General features: G+C 45.0%; 1 protein-coding gene across 1 annotated transcript in view; it reads left to right on the forward strand.

Moving 5' to 3' along the window:
* Positions 1 to 25,996, forward strand: part of ANKFN1 (ankyrin repeat and fibronectin type III domain containing 1) — a 1,480,122-nt gene that overhangs the window by 868,380 nt on the left and 585,746 nt on the right. The window contains exon 9 of the mRNA XM_085614412.1: positions 18,146 to 18,245. Within this exon, the coding sequence (XP_085470538.1) occupies positions 18,146 to 18,245 (100 nt within the window). The remainder of the gene's footprint in view (positions 1 to 18,145; positions 18,246 to 25,996) is intronic.

Genomic DNA, 25,996 nt, shown 5'->3' on the forward strand with positions numbered 1-25,996 from the left:
AGACATATATGCCCAGAAGACATACCCGGTGAGCAAACACCGCCTCAATTACCGAAGGCCAACCAAAGCACACATCTGCGCAGCAAGGAAAACGGCCCTCATCCACACCTTCATGGGGGGGGCTGCTTTGCGCCATCACCTCTGCTGAGTCCATCCTGCAAGTGAGGAGCACGTTACCCGTCTCAGCATACCCAGTGCCTTCTGACACCAAGCGCCATGGGGGACGACGACCAGGCGGCAGCACCGGCCCAGGTGCCAGCACCGGCCCACGCACCTCTCCAACATGCGGCCTCAGGGGTCTTACCCCCATTCAGTGAACTGGAGGACCCCGCGACAGCCTCTCCCCGATGGAAAATTTGGTTTGAACGCCTCAACAACTATTTTGTCGCAACCCGGGAGACAGATGAGGCGGTAAAGAGATCCCTGCTGCTGCATTATGCTGGGGACGAAATCTTCAAACTATTCAAGCACCTGCCCAACACAGGAGCAGCGGCTGACTATAACGCGGCGGTGGCCGCGTTAGACGCCCATTTTGACCCACAGTTGAACCCTGATTTCGAACGATTCAAATTACGCCAAGCCTGCCAGAGAGAGGGAGAGTCCATGGACACGTTCTACACCCGACTTCGCGAACTCGCCAGCATGTGCACTGAAGATGACCAACCAAAAGAGATCCGGGCACAAGTGATTCAGGGTTGCCGAGACAAGACATTGAGAGGCCTCATCCTACGTCAACCGAAGATCGCGCTCGAAGACATGCTGATACTGGCAAGATCACACGATCTGTCTGCAGCCAGAGTGAACGAGATGGACCAAGCACTAATCAAGCCCCAGCGACGGTCCAACAGCATCAAGACGGAGTGTGCAGATGCCCTCCAAGCCAAGCAAAAAGGGGACTCGTTTAGGAGACCGAAGCCGTGAACATCCAAGCCAAGGTGTGGATACTGTGGACATGAACCACACGCCGCAAAAGACTGCCCTGCACAAGGAAAGACTTGCACTAACTGCGGAATACCCAACCACTTCGGCACCGTATGCCGGAGGCGCGCCAGAGGCCGTGACTCCCAAAACCAAAGGCCCCCGACACGGGCAGTACGACAACTGTCAGTGACGGAATCGATGCCACCCAAAGACACGCAGAGAAAGGGCAGGAGATACTAAGAGCCGAGTGATGACTCCTCGGACGACGACGACGTAGAGGCGTACCTAATCTCTTTTGCGCGGGGGCTCAAGCAACGCCGCAGGCCTCAGCCAACGTGCATGATTCACGTGGCGGGAACAGAGATAAAGGCGGTCATTGACACGGGAGCAACGGTAAATGTCATGGGCCTCCAGCAATATTGCCATTTACGGCCATGCCCTCCAGTGATGCCGTCCAAGACCAGAATCTACGCTTATGGGGCGGACACACCTCTCCCGTTAAAAGGAAAAATTTCAGTCCCCATCAAGGCAGACGGCCTCGAGGTAACAGCAACAATCCACGTCCTCGACAGGGAAGCAGACACCTTACTGAGCAGCCACACAGCAGAGGACCTCGGACTCATTTCTTTCGCAAGGAGAATCCTGACTCACCAGGTAGAGGAGCTACTCAGTCAATTCCCTGAATTATTCCAAGGGCTCGGGCGCATCAAATGTGACCCCATCAAATTACACATTGACAAAACAGTTGCTCAGGTCGCTCTGCAGCACAGAGGAGTCCCGTTCCACCTGCGGCCACTGATGGAAAAGGAGCTAGAGACCCTGGAAAAACAAGGCGTCATTGAAAAAGTGTTGGGCCGACACCCTGGGTGTCCCCAATGGTTATCGCGGAAAAGCCAAAGAAGCCAGGAGCTATACGCCTCTGCATCGACATGAGGCTGCCAAACAAGGCCATCCGAAGGGAACACCACATCACGCCAACGATGGATGACATCATCGCGGATGTTAATGTGTCCAAATAATTTTCAAAAATCGACTTGAATGCAGGATATCACCATCTCCCATTATCAGAAGAAAACCGCTACTTCACCACCTTCAGCACCCATCTAGGATTACGGAGATACAAAAGGCTAAACTTCGGAATATCTTCGGCAGCCGAAGTATTCCAAAATACAATATGAGAAATGCTATCAGGCTTACCTGGAGTGCTAAACGTCAGGGACGATATTTTAATCCACTCGGCGACAGCCGCGGATCACTACAAGTATCTCCGCAACACGCTGAAACGCCTCAGTGAACATGGAGCAACCCTGCATAAGGACAAATGCCAGTTCTTCCAGCCATCCCTTGAATTTTTTGGGTACGTGTTCAACCAAGAAAGCATCCAAGTGGACCCGAGAAAGTCGCAGGCAATCAAGGACGCGCCCGCGCCGACAACACCAACGGAAGTACGTAGTTTTCTAGGCATGGCTACGTACTGCGGGAGATTTATTCCAGCACTGGCCACCCGAGCGGAGCCACTGTGGGCCCTTACAAGAACAGAAGCCACGTGGCAATGGGGACAGAAAGAAGAAGAGGCGTTTCAAGGCATAAAAGATGCCCTTCTGGTAGAAGCCACGTTGGCATACTTCGATCCAGCGAAAAGAACTGAAGTGCTCTTCGATGCAAGCCCAGTAGGACTCGGAGCAGTGCTGGCCCAAGAACACAAACCTGGCCACTGGGCAGCCCTAGCATTCGCCAGCAAGTCCCTAACACCCACAGAAACGAGATACGCTCAAATCGAGCGGGAAGCATTGGCCATCAAGTGGGCTTGCAGCCATTTTCATTTATGCCTCAAAGGGCAACCGTTCACCATGGTCACCAACCACCAGCCCCTCGTTCCTCTCTTCAAAGGGACGGCGCCCCACCCCCTCCGCGTATAGAGCAATGGGCGGTCCAGCTGCAGCCATACGAAATGGAGGTGATATACCGGCCTGGAGCCAAAAACCCTGTGGATTTCTTGTCTAGACACCCCGTTCCGCCAGAGGCACAAGACGGCACAGAAGACGCAGAACATTATGTCCACATGGTATCCATCGCTGCCTGCCCCCAGAACATGACCCTGGACGACGTCAAAGAGGCAGCCGCCACTGATGCAGTGTATGCCAGGACCCTGCAAGCAGTCCAAGAAGGGTCGTGGACGAACTACCTGCGACAAGCCAACTCCTGGAGCCAAGAAGAGCGTGAGCACTTAACGAAGATGTGGCGGATACGGAACAAACTCAGTGCCACAAGTGACGGGATCCTGTTAAGAGGGTCCAGGCTGGTGATACCGCAAGCCCTAAAATACAGGGCGACCCATTTAGCCCACGGAGGGAATCAAGGAGTAACCAAAATGGAGGCACAAATGAGGGAGAAGGTTTGGTTCCCAGAGCTAGAGAAGATGGTAGAGGAATACGTCCAGCGCTGCCCGTCGTGCCAACTGACAAGTGCCCCGGAGAGACCGATTCTGGTGATCATGAAGACACGTGCACCGTCCCTTGGTCCAAGGTGAGCATAGACATAGTACTCGTGGACGCCTTCTCGAAATACCCCATAGTAGAGCCAGTCGCATCCACTGCCTTCAACCACGTGGGGCCAATCCTGGAAAAAGTGTTTGCTATGTTTGGATTCCCTAACGAGATACGCAGCGACAATGGGCCACCATTTCAAGATACCGAATTTGCCACATCACCGACGAGTAACCCCTCAGTGGCAACAAGCCAATGGTGATATCAAACGCTTCATGCGTACGCTAAACAAGATGTTCCGCATAGCAGTAGTTGAACAGGTGGATTCGGAAAAGAGACTCCATGAATTCTTGCGAGAATACCGGAGCACCCCTCCACTGCACCACTTAGAGGAGCCCGTGCGTACTGATGCTCCATGGCCCGAGAAGAGATCTGCTTCCCACCTGCCCGCAGTGGTCACCACCCCCTTGCGAGGCCGAGAACGCGCAATACCGGAGAGCCCGCCGAAACCAACAAGTAAGCCTCCGCCGCCGTGCCACACCAAAAACACTCCACACAGGGGCTACCGTCCTCCTGCGGGACCGTCGTCCTGGAGGGAAGTTCAAGACAAACTACGAACCGGGGACCTGGACAGTCACCGCAAACCACGGAACCATGGTAACCGCTCAAAGAGGAGGAGAGGAGGTGTCCTGAAACGTTTCTTGGTTCAAGGAAGTCCCAACAGAACACCCCGGGAGGCCCTCCGATGAACAACCAGGTGGCACAGCTATCCAAGCGCAAGAGACCACGGAGACCAACACCGTGCCGCTATCCAGTCCGACTCCAGATGGCATGACTCCCGACAGCACGCAGCTGTGTGGCTGCCCCCAGAGATACAGTCTGAGACCGAACCCTCGTCCGAGCCAGCGCCTGTGGGATTTTGCCTGCTGATGACATCCGGCCACTGCACCTGGGGGTCCACGCAAGTACCAACACCCGTTTGCCTGTCAGTTGAACTGTCTGAACTGTTTGAACTGTTTTGTTTTCAATGACCAAGTTCGATAGGGATGTAATAGTTAGCAGTCTAGTCACTACTGGACCGCAGCACCACATCGGGGGCTGAATAAAAGGAAGCGCCCGCTCGGGGCGGGACTTCCAGCTCCCAATACTAGCGTGGGCTGAGTTATTTTATGCACTGCGGAAACCCCTGCGCATGCGATCACCGAGCATGGGCCCGCTAACGCACACTATCAAACAAATGGACTAACAGAGACTAATGGTGACAGTGGAGATTAGTTAAATATAAACGATTAGCCTGCTGTGAAGCAAGATTATAAAGTGAAGTATACCATACCATTTTCATCTTCGTCAGTTATAAGGAAATACATTTTTCCTGACAAATAAATCAAAATATTGTGCAGCTAAGAAACCAGCAATGACTCCTGACAGGCTTGCTGCAAGATTCAAATCTAAATGAAAGAAATATTTTAACATTTTAATTCTACCTGTAATTTGGTCGGAAAAGGATAAAATCTGCAGCAGGTTTTTGGTTACTTTTTTCACTTTTGGTACATTTGATATAAGGGATATGATGAAACCAGATCTAATTAGATAGCACGATATTGACTGCATGACTGGATGACTGCAGGACTTCACAGCTGCTAGCAACAATGCTTACACCATATGCAAACCCAAAGCTTCAAGGAAAACACACACAATGCCTAGGAAGAAGCAGAGGGCTGTGCTAGCTGTTCTGACATGCTCTAGTAAATAACATTGCCATAACCTATATCTGTTCAAGGAGGAGTCCATCCTAGACACTTTATGGCACGTATTTGGTGGGACAGTTGAGGGAATTACTTGCAGAATATGTCATTTGTTGTGTACTGGTCTGAACCGTTTTGTGATTGGTAGAGCTAGAGAGGACAAGGTTGTCCACAAGTCTGTCCTTAACTATTTTAGATTTTTACCACAAATGGTTTTTGGTGCTGACAGACATTTTTATCCTCAGAACAGGAACTATAGTCTTGGTTTACGGAGCCTTGTTTAGAAATCAGATGAGGCAAATTGAACACAAGTGAATTTGCGAATGGAGCTGCATTTGTGATAGAACTGACAAAAAAGTTGCACCAAAAAATGTATTGTCACGGGATGTGGCAAAAGCTTTCACCTCATAAAAATTAATGACACATGGTCTATTTAGCCACTCCCTATGAATGGATGTGAACGCAGGTGGTGAGGTCTGCAAATGTCAGTAGGGATGGATGTCTAATCAGCACTACATTTTCCTTCCTAGTATGGAAACATATTTTAAAGATGCCTGTGACCCCCCCATCTCCCCCAAAAAGCTACTTCCAGGCTGGGAAGATCATAGAATATTGACCTTAAAACATTATGGCACAAACATATGAATTTCAAACTATTGAAGACCAAAATATTGGTTTTTCAAGTCCAACAGTAAGCTACAAAAATATCAACGATCAAAGCATTTTGTACAAATATCAACATTATACTGGCAAGTATGAGGTTTCTATTGTAATTAGCATTATCATAATTTAAAACATCACATTAACGATGTATAAGTGATAATCACACTCTCTTTCAATTCTTCAGTTTGATGTGCTTTCACATTCTCACTTTTCCATTCGGAACCATTCCTACACGCTCTCGCAAATAAATACTGCCTCTTTCCCGCAAATGGCACTTTTTGCATATAACAATCTGGACTGTTAGTCTTGTGTTGCCCACTACTACATAGATAACATTTAAATTTATTAAAGTTCACGTTCGTAGTCTCACCGGTTTGCCCCCTGGGCAAAACTCTCCGATTTGCCATCTTCCAGTTAAGACACCACCACCCTTGTGTGCCTCTTCCTTCCGAATTTCCTTGACCTACATGGCAGTGTGTTCCATACCTTCAATGATGGCAATTGCCTCCTTAAGGTTAGGGTATTTAGCTAACAATTTCTCCTGTAATTTAATACTATTGGTGCAAATCTGTTAATTCTCCAAAGTCTCACGTTCTGGCAAGGTTCCTCAAACATGCTACACAGATCCCAACACGTTGGCATGCAAAAAACGTATGCCCTTCTAGGACCACATTTATCTGGATACCAAAATGCAGTTCCAATATTTTTACAGACAATTCAAAAACATCCCTTGGTTTTCCTTCTGCATTACCAATTTTAATTTCTTTCAGATTTTCATAAATCTTCCTTCCTTCCATCCAATGGCTATACAACAACGCTCCTTGCTTCCTAGATGCAGAGAATATCTCCCAACTAATAGGCACTAAATATGAATCAAATAATTTCTTCCACTGTAGCCAAGCCAACACAGGCTCCCGTGCTTCAGGTAAACATTGTGGTGGTTGAGACATGCTAGTAACTGCCATTACTACAATAACAGTGAAAAAAAAACATCCAAAACAACAGACCAAAAGAACTGATCAAAATAACCAGCTAACAGAATAAACTAAAATAACAATTAGTCCACAATACTCCACTTCTTTGTTTATCTATTAACATTGCTCACTGCTGCACCATTCTCTTTGATCAGTCCTGAGTACCATCAATGTGCCCAGTCTAAGCCACCTACAGGGCTTGTCAAGTTTCGTAAAACTTACACATGAAATCCAAACTCAGGTTCTAGCTTTGCTTGATGTACTGCGGTTCCACTAACTCCAAAGTTCAAGCTCAGGTACTCCCCGCACGTCATAAAATGTATCAGAAAAATCCAAAAGGCTCACTCACCACAGCCAAAAGCAGAAAGACAGGTGTGAACACCATGGAACAACGATTGTCCCAAAACAAAATGGCGACCAAAGATGTAGCGAATTACGTTTACATTGCACATGTTTCATTTCATTGCAGTCCCAACCCAAGATGTCACCGACAAAGTGTCACAGTGTTATTCCACACACGCGCAAAACTCGATGCCCATTGCCCACACGCTGAAGCATGGGAGTCTGCCATTGGTAAAAACGTCTGCATGAATCCTGAGAGCCCCCCTTAATTCATACATGCCAACATTTTAGGACAAGGACGTGGGAGATTTAAAATAAAAAATCGGGAGAAAGAAAATTCCCCATTGACTTCTATTGTAGAAAATTAAATTTCAGGTGGGAGACAGCTAAAATAAAGCCATTTTTGGCTTGAAAAATCGGTTGTCTCCCGCCTGAATTGGATCTATTGGCATGTATGCTTAATTGATATGCTTCGTTCATGATTTAGATTGTCCGAGACAAACATTTTGTGTGCGATTGTCATCGAAGTCCCTAAGCCAATGTAGCGCTCTGCCATGAATGCATGCTTCATGTAATCTGTGGATTAAAATAGAGTGGGAGGCTGTGTGAAAATCCGCAGACAGGTCAAAGTGTACTAACATGACTGGAGATGCAAATATTATCAGTGACTGCCAAAAGAGCCATCTCTGTGCTTTGTAGTACTCTAAAGTCAGATTTGAGAAGAGTCTAAAATGTTATGGGTTTCTAGAAAGCATATTGTTTATTAAGATAGCTTTCTAGGGAATTTGCAAGCAAAGGGAGCAAAGTGACCAGTCTATATTTCAATAAGACTTTAGGGTTTAGAGAGAGCTTTTTAAGAAGCGAAGATACTTGGGCACAATTATATTCAGTTGGCATGTTTGCCAAACCCAGAGAAAGATTAAACAATGTAATTATGGAACGTGCCAGATGACAGGCTAAACTGGTCACAGTCTGGGGCGGCAGGAATCACAGAGGGAGCCTAATTTGGCAAGGGCTAGTATCTTCACTACCTGTTCCGTTGAGCAGGGATCAAAGTCACACAAGCTAGCATTAATATTAGGATGAGGTTGATTCCACTCGAATTCCATCTCTAGATGTACAGTGCTAGGTGGGAAGCTCAAGTAGATGGTGTTAATTTTCCCTTCAAAAAATCTCAGAGAGAGTTAGTGTTTTTGGGAAGCCTGGATATTAGTCATGCATGTATGCGGTTTCAATAAATAAATCATTCTATCCCTCAGCTTGTCTCTCACCTTACTCTTGTCCCTTGACCTGTATACATCTCTTTGCATTTTTCTCTCTCATCATTCTCCCTTTTTCTATCAAATTCTCTTTATTCAATTTATGTTCCAAAGCCATGAAAGTATAAATACAGAAGTCCATAAAAACAATAACATATTACATTTGATAGAAAATAAAAACTCCCGGGCTATAAAACATAAATAATTATTCATCATGTGCAGACTGCAGCTCTTAAAAAAAGTACTACATTTGTGAGAATAAACTCATCTACTAACATCTGTAAATATAAAAGAGTCGGGTGAACTTGTGAAAAACCTCTCCCCTTAAGTAGGGGAACAATGAAAGTTCTCCTGGGGGCATCGTAACATTTATTAAACATAATAAACGGCAATGAATCCTGCGGGAACCTATTGTCGCAACTGCCAGACCCAATGTTTTGGCGTCATGACACCTTTCTAGGGGCGGCTAAAATTAGGTTTATTAAATTACATCTAAATCTTACAGCAAGAATCTATGCCTATTATTTTTTCACAAAGGTTAGATAAGTCCCCATGGCCAAAGAGGTAGTTACCATAACATATTTCCAAACTGAGGGTTTCATCAACTCTGTTTCACAGTCAAGACTGATTTGCATATGACTGGGTTCAAACTTGGGTGCCGTGGTGAGCAAAAACCAATGGATTAAACCCAGATCTGTGACTGGGGGTGAATGTTTGGATTTTTTCAGCATTCAGTTCATCATCTGTTCTTTTTGCTTCTTTCTTCCCTAAGCATCATCTCCCTGTCTACAGGTGGTCCTTCACCCATTTATAGACCCCTCTGCAAATGCCCTGAGGTTGGGTAAGTAACTCTGCCCTCTCCATTTAATGACAGCTTCCCTTATTTACTTGAGCCAGGGTGGGTATTTTTGGGGCACCATCAAGTGCTAAACAATCTTTAATAATTAGATGGTTACGATTAAACTCTTCCTTGGACCAGATCCTGATCCAACTCAGTAATGGGCAGAGGGCTATCTGGTCAAGAAGATACTTAATGCCCTTCATAGCCACATCGCCTTGGCCGTCCTTGCTTCCACCTTTCCTGCCTGCATCGGGGACTTCAAGCCCTAGCTCTCTTCGCGGCAGGAGCTGCGCAAGCTCACAGACGTGCTAGGAGGCGCTTTAAAACCCGCTCAGGGCTCCCGCTGCAGGAGCCCTTCATTGCCACATCGCCTTGGCCGCCCCTGCTGCCGCCTTTCCTGCCTGCATCGGGGACTTCAACCCCCAGCTGTCTTTATGCCAGGAGCCACACAAGCTCACTGACGCACTAGGAGGCACTTTAAAACTCGCTCAGGGCTTCCGCGGTGCGGGATGCGCACGGGCGTGCCCGGGGCAATCCCGGGCCAAGGGCGGACCCGTCTGCGCCCGTCAGAGCCTGAAGGAGGCCAGGCTGGGCCCACTCTTGTGGTTCCCTCATATGGTAACATCTGGTAACATCACTCGACATCAGTCCATTCAAGAGACATGTTATAGAACATCGAGAAACCCCAGCCAAGTAAGTCCTTGAATTTTCTCACACTTGGTGATCAATATATTAGTACATTGTTGGTGAACTTGATTCCCAAATGGCCAAACGGAAGCAAATGGGCGAAAAGGAGGGTACACCGAGGTCCCTCCAGAACTCTACATTTGAATGTTTTTTGATGCATGCTGCTAGAGCCCTGGACAAAGACATTTTAGGGGTAGAACATAGATTATCCATGGAGGGAAGTCTGTTTGCTGTTCCGAACCTAGACCAAATCCCGACCAGAATGTTAGAGGGTGTTGAAAAGGAAATACTGGCTAGCACAATGCCAGAATACAATCAGGTGATCCTCGCAGACCATTTGTCTCCACCCACCACATTATCACCTACGATAAGAGACCAGCCAGCCAAGAGGAAGAGGAAAACAAAAAATCAGGATGCTCCATTAAGAACCAGTACTAGAGCAAAAAATAAATCGAAGGGACTGCTACATGAGGGGAATATAGACATCCAAAATAGAACTATGCCAGGACCGGCCCCTACTTTGTCAGTGACTAAAGCCCTAACTGAGCAAGATATTGAGATTTTAATTAAGCACCTCAATAATTTACTTGTTAAAAATCTTGCACCAATACTGGCGAGGATGGACAAATTAGAAAAAAGTGTGGGTGAAATTGAAAAAGATTGAAAAACTCTATTGGGTGGGACTGGATCTGCAGGGTCCAGAATGCCCGATTGTGAGGTTATGGAGGGGTGCTCTGAACCTGTTAGACCGCCTAATGTGGTAAATGGGCTTTGTAGTAAAACTACCCAACCTGCTCAGGTAAACACTACTAGGGTAAATGCTAATGTAGTCCTGGAGGGCACATCCCAAGATACACATGTGAGGCAGACAAAATATCGAAAAGGGGGAGTAAATTTGGAAAGTTGTCCCAAATCATCGCAGGTCACATGTAGTTTCAATGATTTTTCATGCAATAATCAGCCAAATGCGACAATGCATGAAGCACCAATTCTGGTTCCTCCTCGACCTGGGAGGAAATTGGATCTTCAACCAGAATGTTGTCCTTATGTCGCGATATTAACAAATGTCCCCCCATTGAAGAGCAATATAGAAGAAAATACGAGCCAATTGAAAAATAAGGTTTGCCATTGGCTATCAATCTACCCTGACTACACAAATACTAATTATGGTGACCTCTTGTTTGTGAGAAGAGTGAGTTGGATTGGTTCTTTGTATAAGTCTATCTGTGGAAATGTTGTAGTAATAAACTGTAGAACCAGCCCTTGCTGGGAAACTGATTAGAGGTTGGCGAGGAAAATCAGGGAGCGAACATACTCAAAGGATCGGCATTATGCCCTTGTTTTTTTTTACAGGCATCTTAAACCCAATGGAAATTGGAGCAGCACGATAATGAATGCACTCCCCTTTCCGCAGACATCTAGGGATCATTTCCCAATAGAAACCAGGAATAGATATCAGGCTCTGTCTGGGGTGGATAATCCCGATTGACTTAAAGTAAGCTGCAGTAGTCGACTGCCCCATAATGAAGCGGTTATCGTTAATAGCCCTAGAAGTGAATAAACTATAAGTAACTCGAGTACTAGAGTGAATGGGAACCCAGTCACACTTAAGGGTCAGTGTGCACCTCATGGTGGATGCATAGGAAGAAAATCTATATAAGGCCCACAGTCGTATGTAAGAGCTTTTGATGGCCAGTATCTGAATATTATTTCATGGAATATTGCAGGGATGAAATCAAAAATAAATGATCCGGAATGGGGCAGCTTTGTGGACAGTAGCCATATCTGTCTTCTGCAAAAGACCTTGGCAACCGAGCAGTATGATAGGGTGGGATATAGTACATATAGCATAGATACCCGACACTCAAGACCTGCTGGAAGATTATTAATCTGGGTAAAGTCATCATTGAGTTGTACTATAAAACCGTTAAACATTGATTAACAGGAAATTGAAGGCCTTGATTTTATTTCAGTAAAAGGGAATATGCATTTGAGGTTTATAAATTTGTATAACTGGTTCAGTAGTCCCCATAAGGACTCGGACCCTTTACTAACCCTGTCTTACTTGATAGTTCATGTAAAGGATATTATCTTGTTGTAGCCGGTGACTTTAATACGACTCATGAACCTATTGATTATATTCAAGATCTAGTACAGGAGGAAGAGCAAGCCAGAGGTATTAGAAACTCCAAATACCGGCACTGAAAAGAATATCAAAGGTTGGTCAGCAAGCAGTGTCTTTTACTCTTACTAATGGGGTTTGTGCATGAAACGGGCGTACTCCCTCCGATGTAAGGGCTAAAACTACTTTTAAAATGGGCAGAATAAGGAGTAGAGTTGATTTTATCATGGTAGATCTTGATTTATGGTCCAATATTCATGATATGACTGTCCTGGACAGAGAAGACAGTGACCATAATGCACTGTTCTTGGAGCTATCAGGCATTATTCTTACTCAAGATCACAAAAGCACCGTAGCAGTCCCTATCATTACATCCAATAATAAAAGGAGAATAAAATAGCCACAGGTAATTTCTGATGAGACGCTTTTATCGTCAATTTACAAAGAGGTATCTGAGGCTATAATTATATTGGGAAATCAGGCGGCAAGCAAAGACATTAATCTGCCTACCTTTTTACATCTAGCCTCCAAAATAAAGGCTATTGTAATGAAACAGTGTAACTATAAAATATCCACTGCTAAAGTTGCTCCATGGTATAATGAAGATTGCAAACATAAAAAATTAGCATTATCCAGGGCAGTTAAGAAAGGAAAAGGGGACAAAACCATCGACTCTAGAAGAGCCTATAAGAGAATACAGTGCAAATCCAAAAGGGCGTGGGATGAAGAAAACTGGCGCATTCTGGTTGAGGCGTCAAGATTAAAGGACTCACAGACTTTTTGGCACTTTTTATCTAAAGGCCTTAAACAGCCAGTTAGCGAAAAAGGTTTTTATATACAGCCAAAAGTAAGGGAAGAGCACTTTTGGAGCTAGTTTTCAGGGAAAGTGCCCTTGCTTGAGGAGGCTATAGCTGTGCCAAATAGGAACCCCCTCATAGTGTACTGTATGGAAGAAGTTCACTTCACATTAGAGGAGACTATTAACGCAATATCATCCCTACAGTCAGGAAAGGCCCCATGATTAGACAGGATACCTGGGGATTTATATCGCTCAGAATCTAATATATGGGGTCCGATACTCCATTCAGTATATTCAGCCATCACACGTGGTGGGGATATTCCTGACTCATAGAAAGGAGCTAAAATTCTTCCCATTTTTAAAAAGGGCAACAAAGGAGACCTGGGAAAATATAGGCCCATCAGCCTTATAGATGTATCCCAAAAAATATTCAGTAAAATGATACTAACGCATCTCCAAGGCTGGATGGAGGATTCTTGTATACTTTCTCACTTACAAGCTGGTTTTAGACGCTCTACGAGTACCCTAGATCAGGTGTTTCAGTTTTTACTATTAATTTGGAAGTACGTAATTATTCTGAAGGGCCATCTGTATGCCGTATTTGTCGACTTAAAAACTGTGTTTGACTCAGTAGATCGTGCTAAGCTGTGGGCTGCCTTAAGTGATCTTGGTCTCCCGGGGGGGTTTCTCCAACTTTTAGTTCAGTTGCATACTGGAAATTATGCAAATGTCAGATGGAATATAGATGGTGGCCTAACAAAAAATATCCTGGTATTAAAAGGGGTACGCCAAGGCTATGTCCCAGCACCAACCTTTTTCACCTTATATATGAACGGGCTGATTAAAGATCTCCATGATTGTGGAGGGGATCCCCCAAAACTGGTAGGCAAACAAATCCCTGTCTTCTTTTTGCAGATGATACGCTGCTCATCTCCAAAACCCCTGCAGGGATTCAGAAGGTATTAACTAAGTTTCCAACCGCCTGCAAACAAAGAGATTTAGAAATAAACTGTTCAAATACTAAGTTCATGGTATTTATCCGTATAAGTCTACAAAGAATAAACTGAGGTTAGGCTCCCAAAGGTTAGATCAGGTAAAGGTTTTTGACTACCTGGGAGAATATGTCTTGGATTTCCCAAATACAAAACAGCATACTCTCTCTGCAACATGTAGATTTTGCTATAATTAAGAAAGCCGAAAGCTCCCCTTTCCATCCAATCTCGCCAATTTTAGAAATACATCGGGCAAAGGGAAAGGGCGCAGCTTTATATGGGGTAGAAAAGTGGGGGATGGAAAAATTGAACCAACTAGAAGTATCAGATTTTTTTTTTATGAGTAGCCTTAAACCTTCCAAGGAATACGGCACTACTACCCCTCTGTTTAGACCTTGGCTTAAGGTCTATTATCCATTCTGCTGTGCTGAAGGTGCTTCTGTTCTGGATCAGAATTTGGACCAGCAAGATGCAGATTCCTGTCAAGGAGACTACGGAGGAGTTACTAACCTATCATAGTCGTACCGGGCGCTAGGTATGGTTCAAAAAAGTAAAGATCTGGCTTTATAAATTGAGACTGGGTTTTATGTGGGAAGATCCGAAAACTATCACAAAAAAATAGAGTCTCTTTTCAAAAAGATATTTTTGGAACTTATTGATTCCTCATTTGGATATTTGGATATTTGGATAGGTATTTATAGAGCGCAAACGTTCGCTCCGGAACCAGGACCACCGGCTCTCTAACAATTTCTTTTCGTGATATTAAAAGCTGTTTTAAGCTTGAATCTTACATGGATGAAATTGACCCCCCCCCCCCCCTCCAAGCATGTGCACTTTATATACAGATTAAAACTGGGGCTCTTCCACTAAATGCATTGAGAAGCAACTGGAAGAACGCTTCTGTAATACTGCTTTGCCCCCTATGTAATGTTAGCCCTGAAACTGAAGAGCACTTTTTATTTTTCTGCCCGTTTTATGCGAAATTGAGAGAAACCTGGATTATTCCAGATTGTCGTGTGTTGTCCTTCTCCCGTCCTAAAGAAGCATTACGTGTCTTTACATCTGACACTACTAGGTGGTTTGTCTTCACACTATCTAGATATTTGCTCTATGCATGGTGGAGAAGATATAGATCCGGTTAGAACACAGGCTATGAATCAGGGATCTTTACCGGTAAAGGAAGAAGTTAGGCTCCTCTGACTGTTGATTAGAGATAAATCCTTTGGCCGTTATTAAACCCATAATATAGGTTTTAAAGAACTGATAGATTTCTATCTAAACCAAACTCTGTACTTATAAAAGTGAAGAGATGTAGTTTTTTTCATTTATGTTATTGAATGTGATGGGTGTTTTATGAATGTATATATCTAATGGAATGTTTTATAATGAGGTGTTTTTATTATGAATGATCATGTTATTGATCGAAATAAACTACTACTTAACGCCTAATTCTTGGTGCACACAGAAGGTCGACGTGTTTTGGATGACACATAAATGCACCTGAGGAAATCATTTTCCTCAGTCTGGAGCTCATAAGTGTCAAGAAAGCCCCATATGTCACTCCCATACAAAGCTTTGAGACACACTTGGCCTGATAGATCTTAACTAAGGCCTTTAGCGGTCTACTACCCAGCCTTGATTCGAAACTACAAAATATCACCAATAGACTTCCTAAACTCCTGCTTCTTGGTGGTGATCAGAGGTTTCCATCTCAATTTGGTGTCAAATAACAGCACCAAAAAGGCGAAACTCTTGACTTTTGCTATTATGTGGTGATTCATGGTAGGAGTCTATGTTCTACCAGTCTGGGGCCCCACCAGCATTATATATGATTTGGAGAGGTTAACAGCCAGATCTAATTCACTCACCCAGAAAGGAGTCGGATGAATTCAAACGAATTTGCAGACCGTTCACCATCCTCGCTATCGAGACGGCTTTGTTAGCATAAAGAAGTACAGGGAGGTAGCGCAAGCATATAAGTAGAAAATATGCATTAGCTGCAATTAAATCTTGTTTCAACCCATTTACATCAAGGAAGAAAAAAAAAGGGTGAGGATACACCCTTATTGGAACTCCTAACTCATTTTAAAGCTGTTAGTACAGGCAGAGTAGTTTGTGTATCTAACTGTTACGGTGGTATTTGTGTGAAGGTCTTCAAAAAAGAAAACTATATAGGGTCCACCACAAGCCCCAAAAGAATTTTCCACAACTTATTACGGTTAACACGATCAAGCACGGCTGTGAGGTCCATAAAGGCCAGTTGGACTGATTCAGAGTGGGCAATATTAGTATTTGTTAATCACCGTATGAAGATTCATACAGTAGATTTGCCCAGCTGAAAACCATATTGGGAATCTGAGATGATGTTATTTTCATCTGCCCAGCTTCTGAGTCCATCTAATATCATCCACCCCAATACCTTAGCAATCAAATCTATAAGTGATATAGGCTTATATGATTGTGGGTTTCTTTATTTCCCTCTTTAAAAATGGGCACTATAATGGCTGATGACAAAGAGGTGGTGGTGGTCCCTCCCTTACCACGGCATTAAGGATCATGGTCAGCAACGGGGCCCAGAAGTCTATGTTGCTGACATATAGATCGGGTGGGATACCGTCAGGTACTGGAGCTATTTACCTTGTAAGACACTTAATGCCCAGTATCGTCTCTTCCAGGGAAAAAAACAAGGTTAGATCGTCCCTGCACGAGTCCTCCCTGCACCGCTGTAGCCGGGTAACCTGCACAATTATAAATGCCCTCAAAGTGGATGACGCAGTTGCGTGCCGCTATATGATGACACAACATGGGGGCATTCTCCTGGGCGAAACAAGGCTGGTTAATAATGCGACAAAAGGTCGAGCTATTTCTCTCGGAACACTCATGTACCAGGTATTCCCACGCTATAGCTCTCAGGGTCCCTTTCCTTCTCTACAATTCATCCTCGTAATTGCGCCGACAAATTGATACTTGCACATTATCTCTGGGGTATGTTATGAGAGCACTTTTTAAATTGCATAAAGCCCTTTAACATCTAGTGTCAAACCACTTCGGAGCAATAACGGGGGGAGTTGTAGAAGGTAAGTGTAAAAGGTCAGCGACCTTTTCAGAAATGCGACCAAAGGCTGATAGGAGCTTATGATCTGGAGAAGTGAGGTCAAGATACGTTTTTTTCGTCTCTCATCATTCTCACGTTTGTCTCTCATTTCTCTCCTCCCTTTTTCATTGCCACTTCTCTTTCTCTCCTAGTTGTTTCTTCGTACCTGTCTATCACTGTGTCACTTCCCTCTCTCACCAGTCTTCCCATTTTCTCTCTCAGCTACTTTAAGGCCTGCCTCTTAACCATTATTTACCTCCCACCCACCTCCCCTTCATCCCTCTCTCAGGGGCCTCTTTCTCACCTGTGTTTGGCTTTTCTCATTTCCCTCTGCCTCCTCATACTCAGCCAGCTCTCTTTCTTACCTGTCTCGCTTGCTGTCTCCCATCATCTCTCCATCATCTACCTCTTTCTAACCTTCACTGTCTGACTTTTTATAACCCTTTCTCTTTTACCTGTCTTCCCTTTTTTGTGTTTCCTCTCTGCCTATCTCAGCTGCTGGATGCCTTAGAACCCCTCCTCATCTGTACCACCCTCTCACTTGGTTGTCTCCTCTATCTCTTTATTTCTTTGTCTCTTACACACCCCTCTCTCCCTCTCCCTAAACTGCATTAAGTACTCTCACGTTTTTCTGTCTCTCTCCTTCCACTGATGTGTCTGTATATTCTACCGCTGCTGCGGTTCTATTTTCTTCCTTCTTTTCCATGCTTATTGACAGCAAGACAAACGTTGGAGTCTTGTTTACTGGGACCCTCTTCACCACAAAGCAATGAGGAAAGTTGTAAATTTGGTCTGGGAAAACTACAGGCTGTTGTCAGGAAATGTCGAAATGTTCCTCCTTTGTCTGTGAATAGTCTGTAGAGGTGGGGATGGGGATGGGGAAAGCTGGGGCTTGTGGTTCAACCCTGACTACGCATGGGTCAGCATTTGCAAGTCATCGTTGCTCACCATTATGTGAACTTGCACCAACATATCCGATGCTGTGCTTAGCGGATTGGGTGCTGAATCATTTTTCAGTTTTCAGATTGTATTCATACATGTATATCTGTGTTGGCTCACACATTCCATATGAAGTTGGATACCTTATTGATTGCTGCAAAAATACAAAAACAGGTTGTTAGCTTTTTATGAAACATTTTTTTTTCACATCAAATAAAATATACAGCATAATTTGCATTGATTTTCCTGGTAACAGATACATGTTTTATTTTACATTTCAGAAAACACTAAATTTCAGAATCCCAGCCGCAAACAATCAGTTTCAAGGAGCTTAAAGCATCTTTTCCATTCTTCAAATAAGTTTGTGAAAACTTTAAAAAGGTCAGTAATGAATAATAAGTGTTTTTCTTCACACACGGATAAAGTTTGAAGTTTAGGATTGGATCAAGTGAAGTGCATGAAATGTAGATCTCGCTTTTATTTGTGATCCATTTTGATCACTGTGATCAATGTCTGTCAAGCTCTATGAATGCAAACATCGTTCAAACCTGCACTTAAAATGACTATTTACATGCACAAATATTGGAATTCTTCAGTTGTAGTAAGCTGCTCCATATCTCATATGACATCATCAATAACGTAAATGATAGCATCTCATATAACCTAATTGATAAAAGCACTGATATGATCCCCCATGACGTCAGTAGTGATCAAGGATTTGGGGCACTTGAGCACAGAGTAGGGAGTAGCAAATGGCCACGCCCTGCACAGGTACCTACATTGCACCACAGAAGGAAATGCTCAGTCTAGTTGTGTGGATTCGAAATTTAGGGGGTTAATGAAAAAAGTAGGACAGATGTTCGCTGGAGAATTTTCCCCATATTTTTCACGTTTGCCCCTATGAGTTAAGCATGTTTGAGAGGAACAGGGAGTGGTTGCAAGGTGTGTAAACCTTGCACACAGGCCTCACTCGGTCTGGCTGAAGAAGTTGCTCTATTAGTTCTGTCATGTCACGATTTGAGGTATTTTTTCACTGACCTTACATCCTTCGCTCCCAGCATTGCATACCCATAGCATAGGATCATGTTCAGTTCATTAGAGGTAGAGCATGTGCTCAACTATTTCTTTTGCTGTCCTCTCATTCATTCCCTTTGCATTTTGTATTCATATTTGTATATAGCATGTACTAAGCCAGAGAGCATCATAGTGCTTTACATAACACAGCAACAGAATAACAAGTCAAGCAGAGGAGTGGATTTAAATATCGGCATAATACACACTCTAGGAGCACCAACTCCATTTTCATGATTATTAGGGTGCCAGTTATGTGTGGTATTGGTGGCAGTTAATCCAAGTCATTGACTCTAGGCCATAACTAGTGGGGCTGTGTTAATCCAATCAATTCACAAATTTGCCCTGGTTGAAAACATATACTTCTATAAAGTTAACTTTAACTGGGGTTAGTTACCTCTACTCCATAACAGTTGGCCCGAAATCACAAATATGTTCTGGTAAACCATGAACTGATATTTTTCATTGGTGGTTTTTAATATTTCTAGGCATGTTTTGCCTTAAAAATAATATAACCTATATCCCTGGCTTCTCTTATCTGATTGTGACTGTTTTGTTTATTTTTGATTACGAGATCATTATGAGGAGCGGTGTGGTTGGGAAGCAGCCTACTGAGTAGGAAGACTTTAAGTTGTCTTTTTAAACACTGGAATGTAGGACAGCGCTTACATTTCTGGGGGAATCCAATTGAACATTTTAAGGAGCACATTCAGAAAATGACGAGTTCAGAGTTCAACATTTCACATTACTCAAGGGCCTACTGGACTTCCCTGTATATTTTACACCCCAACAAAGTTGGAATGGTCCAAGATTGTGCACAGTTGCTTTTGGAAGACATAGGGCTTTGTGTCCAGAGTGTGGCCAAAAACATCTTTCATATATCCCCCACTGAGCATAGTCCGAGGGCATGCACAGTGGGATCTACGATATAGTCATTTTGAGTATGTCATATTAGTGGTTTTACACCAAACAGGGCAGGTTCAGTTCCTCGTAGGAACAGAGCGTCGCCTTCAACCATTTCTTTTTTTTTTTTTTTTTTTTTTTTTTGTTGAAAAACCTTTATTGATGTTTCAATCATTTACACGTATGGGCCTACAACCCCCCGGGGCCGGCCGCTAAGTAACCAGGATAATAATAGCAAATGTCAACACAGGCGGCACCTCGGAGAGCAAAGTCTTCAATCCAATATAGTCCGGCCAATGAGCCGCGCAGGTAGGACACCAGGAGAGAAAGGGTTTTTCATTTTATGATAAGACAAAACAATAGGATCAAGTGCCAAACAATTTCCCAACAGCGAGAAGGGGCAAGGATAAGAGACGTAAACAATAAGCAGCACTACATTAAATCAATGGCGCAGGCGCGGGAAAGTACGGATGAGGAGAAGTATCAAAGATAGTTGCGCCTACAGGTCCCCGTACCTAAAGCCCAGCGAACCCCCCGGAAACTGTGGCACACATAAAGAGCAAACGATTCACAATCAGGGTGGTGTATCGCACTGATCCCAGAAAAAGAAAGCAAAAAAGAAATAGTGAAGAAAACGGAGGCCATGGAAAAAGAGATAAAGACTAAAGAGTCCCCTCCCCCATCCCCCCACCCTGCACCTCTGCGAATGAGTATGGCCCCACCCCCCAGCAGTGTGCCTGTCGCCCTGGAACTAGACCCGAAATATAGAAGAGACAGGGAAAAAAGAGAGTGAGAAAGAGCCCCCCCAGACGGGGGGGCGGAAAGAATATAATAAACTGGAGGAGGGCCTTAAAAACATACCCCCGGCTTCTCCCTCCCGCGCGGTGAAGTCTCCCCCCAGCAAACGATTAGCAGCACCAAGTCGACCATATCAAAAAAAAGGGGGGGGGGGAGAGAATGGGGAGCATTATACACCAACTATGCAAATAACTACGAGAGCGCGCAACCATGAGTCCGCCTGTCTACTAGGTAACCACCCCCGAAGAATCAGCCTCAGCCTTGACCGCTTTTTGCGATTCTGCCCATGCCTGTCCCTCGACCCAGCACCATGTCCGATGTCCCAAGGTACAGGAGTGTCCAAAAACAGTCGGGAAGCGCCGCACACAGGTGGGGTGGAAGTCTCTGAGCATCCGCACAGACCACTTCATGGAGGGGCGTCTTTTCCAGTGCCGCCCCAGGGTCTGCACTGCACACAAGGTCCAGACAGGTTGAATCAGCCAAATGAGACACACGTTGCTGGAATTGTCCCTGGGCCGCCGGAGACCGCGCACGGGACAAGGCCACCATCTTCCGCTCAGGTCCGATACCTCCGGAACAAATCAAGTCCACAGTTAGCCGACCACACGGCAGCATTTTGTCCGGAGTGTCCGGCTGTACACTAATCGCGGGGGGGGGCCGCAACATCTTCCTCTTGTGTGCAGTGTGGAAAGCCACTGTGTACCTGTGGACCAGCATGCCGCCACTGTCCCAACGCTGTTACCACACCATCTAGCTTCCCCTCCAGGACCCCGGCGCCATGAGCCAAGGAGGAATGAAGGGCACCAAGGGCCTCCAGGAGGTTGCCGTATCCCAGAGCAGCTCCCTCCGATCGCTCCGCCACACTCCCGAAAGTCACACACCCCCAGTCTCGTTGCGTCCCAGCGGACAGGATGGTAGGCTGCATCGCGACAAAATGGCCGCTGGGAAGGCCCGACTCGTAGTGGGGCCAGGACCCCGGGAACAACTCCTCAAGGTCCACGTCGCTGAAGACAGGGATCCTGGGGCAGGCACAGATTCAGCCGTTGCGCGGTCACGGGCAACAGTCGTCTCTGCCACGGACCAGCTCCCGCGAAAAGCCGGGAGCAGCCCGCAAGGATCAGGGCGAGCCAGGGACGGCGTCCGGGCAGCTCACCGTCAAAGGCAGGGGCAAACGCCACGGAATCCAAGAATTGCACACCCGGGCATGTCCTCAGTCCGCAACGTTCAGCAGGGGGGAGCGGCCGCAGCGAAATGCAGGCCGAGGGGAGCTCCACTCCGGTGGACCGACTCCACCCAGTCACCACAGGCCGCTGTTGTTCAACTGCCTCCCGGCCAAGGCGTCCACTCGAGGTCCCGGCTTCGGGACCGCACGGGCCTCAAAGTTCAACCGCTGATGTCTCCGGTTGTACGGCAGTCAGAGACCTCGGAGTCACACGATCGGTTGCCACTTTCGTTTACGAACACGATCTCGTAGCGCAGAATGAGGATCTCATGCAGGATATCCGTGCGGGATGCGGAGGTTCACGGAGCCGGGAATCTACGCTGCCGTCCCGGTCGCCATCTTGGCTCCTCCCCCTTCAACCATTTCTTGTGAAATTTTCTCAAGCATACACTTGAATCAAACATAAGTAATTGTCCATATCATTGTTGATATAATTTGAGATCTTATCATTGATGTCATGTGTTAGGTTCTGAGCAGAGCATGGCAAGGATATATGTTATAGATTGAGCTGATTACTATAATTGGAGATTTTCAGTGGTTTTTCGGTTGTGCATTATATCTACGATGTTGTCATTACTGTTTTCTACTGTAATTTTGAGGTTTTCATAGACAATATTAATTTATCATGAGTGAGATAATACTTTCTGTGAGTGTTTTTATGATATATATGGTAAGCAGCTCCTGTACCACCCAAACCAGTTGAGTAGAATCGCTGGTCATGTACCGCAGTCTATGATCACAGGTTGGGTTGTGCCTTACCCTCTTTCATTTCTCATAAAAACCCTTCCCCCACATCCACCCTGGAGCCAGACGGTGCACCCTCTGCTGCTCTAGATGATTCATTCTTTTTAAAACACTGTCTTCAAACAGTTTTTCCTGCAGCAGTGGGGTCATTTAGTTTCACACTCCAGTTGCATATCTAATGTTCTAATTCTACTGTCATTTCCCTATTTGCCCTTTGTTACTGCAGTCTTTAAATTGGTTTGGAAGAATAGAGAAACACATGAACATTCTTGAGGGGTGAAGGGAAAACCTTTTCCCATGAAGAGAAAAACATTGTTTAGGGATGTGCTAGCTCAAGTACAACTCTAATCTGGCAAATTTTCTTCTCAGAATATTATGGTTCTAAATCTACACTATGCATCATAGTTTTGTGAATCGCTGCATATTATCCTGTTTTATTTTGAATCATGTGAATATCCTTTACTTTTTTGTAATTTAATGTTGTTATTTATTGTTTAACCGATACAAACAGAAATAAAATGACATTGAAGCTTTGAATTTTATGTTGTCAGAAAGTAGTTATCAACAATCCTTGGTTTGGTCTCAACATAGCTCTGAATGAAATCTTCAACCACTTTATATGAGACATAAGCAGCAGGCATGTCCCAAATGAACCTTGTGATAAGTTAAGAAGACAGCAAAATAAAATTTCCAAACCATGCTAGACAACTAGAGAATGATTTAGTAATCAAAAATACACAAAACAGTCACAATCAGATAAGAGAAGCCAGAGATATGGGTTATATTATTTTTAAGGCAAATCATGTCTAAAAATAGTAAACCACCAATGGAAAATATCAGTTCATGGTTTACCGGAACATATTTGTGATTTCAGGCCAACTGCCATGGAGTAGAGGACCCCTTAAATTTGTCATGGCCAAGTCCTACTAAAGCCGCTGTATTTGGTGCCAAAAACTAAATCTGGATTTGTAGCTGCTGAGGTTATTCCGCTACTGGGATAGATTTGCTGCCTCGCCCTGGTCCAGTGTTTTACACTTTTTTTGTTTCTGAAATTCTACTAGTGGGGCAAGGCATGACGGTGTAGCCAGGGAGAACTCTAAAAGGCTGGACACCATTACTGTGAGTTCCAGTTGAACTACTTCTTAGTGCAGCAAAAAACCCAAAATGGGAATAACTTGGTTTCTTGCCAGCAGATAATGCATATTCCCTTCTCAAGCCATAGTGATTTGCTCCAGTACTCCAGGGGGAAAAAATTACTACTTTCCACTTTTCTCTAACTGTTTGGAAAGCTACTCCAAGTCCCTCCTAAAACCCTCTGGACCTTGGAGCAGGTTTCTAGACTTGGGGTCTAACCTCCTGCAGGGTCCGGTACATTGTGGTCAGCTGACCCTCTCGCTTTTTGAGTCCATGAAAAGCCTACCACGATGTAGTGCTGGTAGGATGCACCAAGCTGATTTGTACCGGTCAAAGATTTCACCTTCTGAAATGGACGTCAAAATCTTTTAGTGGGATAAGGCTATAGACTGTATCTGCCAAAGCTCTTTCAATGTCGGATAGCCACTCAACAAGGTCGGGTGGGCACTTTTTGCAGATCTGCTCAGTCGAGATTTTTTACTTTTGATTTAGGGTGTAATTTAAATGTTGTCAGAGAGGGGACTCTATTGCAGCACCCACAATGTTCCTTTCCTGCCAACGTATTGGTCTGCCCACCCAATTTAAATGTGGGTGGGCCATAGATTAGCCACAGCAGTGACTACTCTGTCACGGCTGTGGCCAAACTTCTTTGATGGCCTGATAGCGTAAAGACCATCGGAGAATTGGCTATATGTTTGTCTGCCCAATTAGGGTCGATTAGTATACAGCCAACTCCCATGACAAAGGGGGCAGGCATTATCTCTTTTATTTTCAAAAAGTAAATCCCGCTTCAGGATTTTCTTTTTGAAAAAAAAAAGAAAGAAAACAGTTTGATACAAGGCTCCGTTATGTTAACGGGGCCCTGCACCAAACCTTTAAAAAGCATTAACAGGAACCGCTATGATGGTGGTTCATGGCAATGCTTTAAGAAATGACACTCTGCTTGGTGGATATTTCAAAATCTGTCAGATGATTCCTCTGCAAGGGTGATGGACTAATTTACTCCATACACCTGTTTGAGAAAAGAGTCGTCCACCAGGGTCTTAGGGACTAATTACAATTGCGATCAGACAAGCATCTGACCACCATCATTGTGGGATGGATACCAACCAACATATTGCCGGAGGTTCCACCCACCAAATTAAGATGTTACCGCTGTTTAGTCATAAACAACCACTTTTCCATTGCGCTTGTGGTGTGGTCCGGAAAAGGGCCGCAGCACAACCCGTAGTGGAAAAGGGGATGTTTTGAAACATGCTGTGCCAGCCACAAGGGGCATGGATGTTTTGGGGGAAACCACAGGTGTCCCCGGGCCTAATATCACAGGCCTACGAAGGACAGGAACCCTGCTATGAGCCCCAAAAGTCCCTTTCTGACAGCCTTTCCATGGGGGTTCGACCGCCATGGAAATGATGTCGGAAAGGAACATCATAATCCCTACCGCTGTGATGGAGCAGGCAGCGCCTCTATTGTAGGCAATACGATCTGACCGACGGGCTCCATGAGCCTGTCAGATGCATCATTTGTACCCTCCGACCGCAGTGGTCAGAACGACTGCATCATAATGCGGTGGTCGGACCACTATGCTGGATGTTGGTCAGCCTGTCAGTGGCAGTCTGACCAGCATCGTAATGAGGCCTTTTTTATGGTGCTCAAAATCGTACAGTGGTGCAACTCTAAAGCTGAGTCTGACAAAGTCACTTTGAAATCAGACTTCCCTGCAGTGAGGTCCAGCTGATGCTCTGGAGATCATGAAAGTCTAAAACTTTTCTAAGTCACAACTTCTCAGAGATTCTTGAACAGCTACACTTGGTCACTTCTCAGCCCCCAGGACCTCAGAGAGAGCACATAGTGGCCAGGGCTCACTCATTCAGAGGTCACCAGCAGGGTCCAACTCAATTCCAGTTCTTACTTACGGGCTGGAAGGGTCAGGAGAAAAGGCATCTTGCAGTTTGTTGCTTCCCTTTAGCCACACAGGTCATCAGCCAAATGAACCTTAGAGTTCATTTCTTAGTCCTGAGAATAAGTGGGAGAAGGTCCAGCCCTTCAGATTCCACACAGGTCCAATATAGCAGGAATAGACCTTGTTTGCTCTTCTGTGGGTCGGTTGCCAGCTTTATAGGTTCCCATAGTCAGTAGGTGGGATGACTCCTGGCCACCTCCTAACCAATGAGAAAAAAGTTCACAATGGCAACCCTTCCAACTTTTGCAGCACATCCTGTTTTTTTACTGCAAATGATCCCACAGTACACGATTCTGA

This window comes from Triturus cristatus, chromosome 7, assembly GCF_964204655.1.
Source record: "Triturus cristatus chromosome 7, aTriCri1.1, whole genome shotgun sequence".
Taxonomy (NCBI): domain Eukaryota; kingdom Metazoa; phylum Chordata; class Amphibia; order Caudata; family Salamandridae; genus Triturus; species Triturus cristatus.